General features: G+C 46.7%; 1 protein-coding gene across 1 annotated transcript in view; it reads right to left on the bottom strand.

The window, feature by feature from the left end:
- si:dkey-1d7.3 (transmembrane protein 132C) overlaps positions 1–2500 on the bottom strand; it is an 82092-nt gene that overhangs the window by 20963 nt on the left and 58629 nt on the right. Inside the window, exon 6 of the mRNA XM_063211089.1 lies at positions 1255–1398. Within this exon, the coding sequence (XP_063067159.1) occupies positions 1255–1398 (144 nt within the window). The remainder of the gene's footprint in view (positions 1–1254; positions 1399–2500) is intronic.

Below are 2500 nucleotides of genomic sequence, written 5' to 3'. Positions count from 1 at the left end.
GCTGTTCCCTGATTTCTGCCTACAGTTTAGAATGCCAACTTCACTGTTTTCTCCACGGAGGCGGGGATTCGGCAAGTCGAAGCAATGGGTGCGCGGGAGGACGCGAGGTTAGAAAGTTAAGGGGCGGGGTTGTCCGGCCGAAGTCCGGACAGCTGGTCACCCTACGCATGTTGCTGACTGGGGGCGCATCCGAAGACGAGGCTGGTTGGCGACGAGGCTCACCTCAGGTCAGAGAAGAACATACTTTATGAAACACTGTGGACTGTTCGTTTAAGGAGTGGAATAAACATTATTTTGCACAAGACCATGTTTGCTCTGAGATTAATGTATTGTGTTTACTTTTAGTCTACCTCAGTCTGGTCTGGGCTGTGATTCCATTGCCATGATGTCTCAGGCAACAAGAACGAAGAACAAACAGAGGGAACACTGGGTGTTGATGTCCTATATTTGAATGGTAGTGTATAAGCAGGCTTATAGAGACACTAATCGTATCAAGAAACAGATGTTAGTCATCGGATCAAGAAAGAGCCACCCTGTTTACTGCAAATGTCCGCAGGACCTGCATCATGAAGAAAACATTTCTCAATTAGAACGGACGGAACCATTCTGTTGATACTACCAGACTATCACAGGATCTATTCTGGTGTCTCATTAGCCATCTTGAAAGTTTTGGCCTCCATAGGTTCATATTATGTATTATCAACCCTAAGCACACAAGCACAATAAGCATTTTGGTGGAAATACTTTCACACTTCCAAAATTTAAAGCTCAAACAAAAACTAAGTGGCGGACAGATGACCGGTATTTGACCGGGGCAGTCATGAGTAAGCAGTGAGGGCGTCAGACTTGTAGTACAACGGGCCACAGGTTGGTGGGGGGAATAATTAACCATTAACCCCATCCTCCTCCATGACCGTGAGCATACCATGCCGCTGCACTGCTCCCTTTCAGGTGCCATTAGGGGTTGCCCCCTTGCACGGGTGATGCATAAATGCAATTTGGTTGTGTGCAGTGTTCACTTGTGTGCTGTGGAGTGCTGTGTCACAATGACAATGGGAGTTGGAGTTTCCCAGTTGGGCTTTCACTTTCACTTCACTATTTGGAAGCAAAATAAAAGTACAGTACAGGACCCTCTGCACGAAATGAAGTGTAGTCAGTAGTAGCACCGTTGGCGTGATGCATACAAGTGTGATGATGGATGGCTGTCCAACTGTGTAAGTCTGACGATGGATGGCTGTGCTCTTGCGTACGTACCTTGAGGATGTCAGGGTCGGTTGTTTGGCAGCTGGTGGCGTTGGTGATGTCCGTGACGGAGCCGTCAGCCTCCACGGCGAAGATGGAGACGGGAACAGCCACCCTCTTACCCGTCAGGATGGCGGTGTTCAGGATCTCTGTGTCCTGCAATGGAACCACAGAACAGATGTAAGCAGGGGCGGGGCTGTGGAGGGAGCAAGCGGGGCATATGTACCTGGGCCCAGGGCCCTCCTGTATGGGTGTTGGGGGCCCTATTGTGATCATGGCAGACCGAATGGGGGGCCCTATCAGTGTTTTGCCCTTGGGTCCTGTGTGCAATTATTCAACGAACAACGAATTCAACAAATATTCAACAAATGTCAGACAGAAAATACAACTGTAACCAGGGCTCTAAATTAATGACTAGTAGATGCTAATTGTACCAGCCAAACACAGACTCAGTAGCGGGTCTGGCTAGTAAGATGGTCTTTTCTACCAGCCAAACTGAAAATTCACCAGCATTATTTTGGTGTAATATTTGTGTGTAAGCAATTGATAAAAACTGTAATGCCACAGGTGAAATGAATACATATGGCAAGTATTTAATAATTTTCCTTGCATTTCCCTGAATGCCTCTGTGTAGCTCAATTGCCAAGTACAATGAATTTGACTCCATTATAACAATAAACCTAGCCTTCTTTCTTTGTATAGTTGGTTGCAAGATGGCTAACGGCTAACCGATGGTCAGTCATAATATCGCTCTCAAGATGGTGGCATTCGTGTCTGAGCGTAGACTTAAGCACACACAGGGCCAGACATCTGTCCTTCAAGGCATCTAACTTGGCACAGACAGCTGCCGCAGGGCTTTCAAGGATTTACTTCTTTTCCTTTCCCTCTCTGTTGAGCTAAATCTTCCTTCCAGCCCATTGTGACATTGGTGTTTTCTTTGCTGCTGATTCTGTTTTGTTGTGTGTATGTGTGTGTGTGTGTGTGTGTGCGTGCGTGCGTGCGTGCGTGCGTGCGTGCGTGCGTGTGTGTGTGTGTGTCAGGGATGGAAATAAGCACCCGTCCACCTGCCAATGACAGGTGAATTTGACATTTGGCAGGTGAAATTTGTCAACCCACCAGTCACCAAGTATCGCCTTTTCTACAGGAGCCTGGGTTAATGCTATATTATAGACAGCATCCAACATCAAAGGTAAAAGCAAATTGGTAATGAAAAGAGTTATTGTCATCACAATAACTGAATTTATGACCTCTGAAACAA

The sequence above is a fragment of the Engraulis encrasicolus genome, chromosome 11 (assembly GCF_034702125.1).
Source record: "Engraulis encrasicolus isolate BLACKSEA-1 chromosome 11, IST_EnEncr_1.0, whole genome shotgun sequence".
Lineage (NCBI taxonomy): Eukaryota > Metazoa > Chordata > Actinopteri > Clupeiformes > Engraulidae > Engraulis > Engraulis encrasicolus.
Note: the sequence above shows the minus strand (reverse complement) of the source record. Positions and strands in the feature narration are given on the sequence as shown.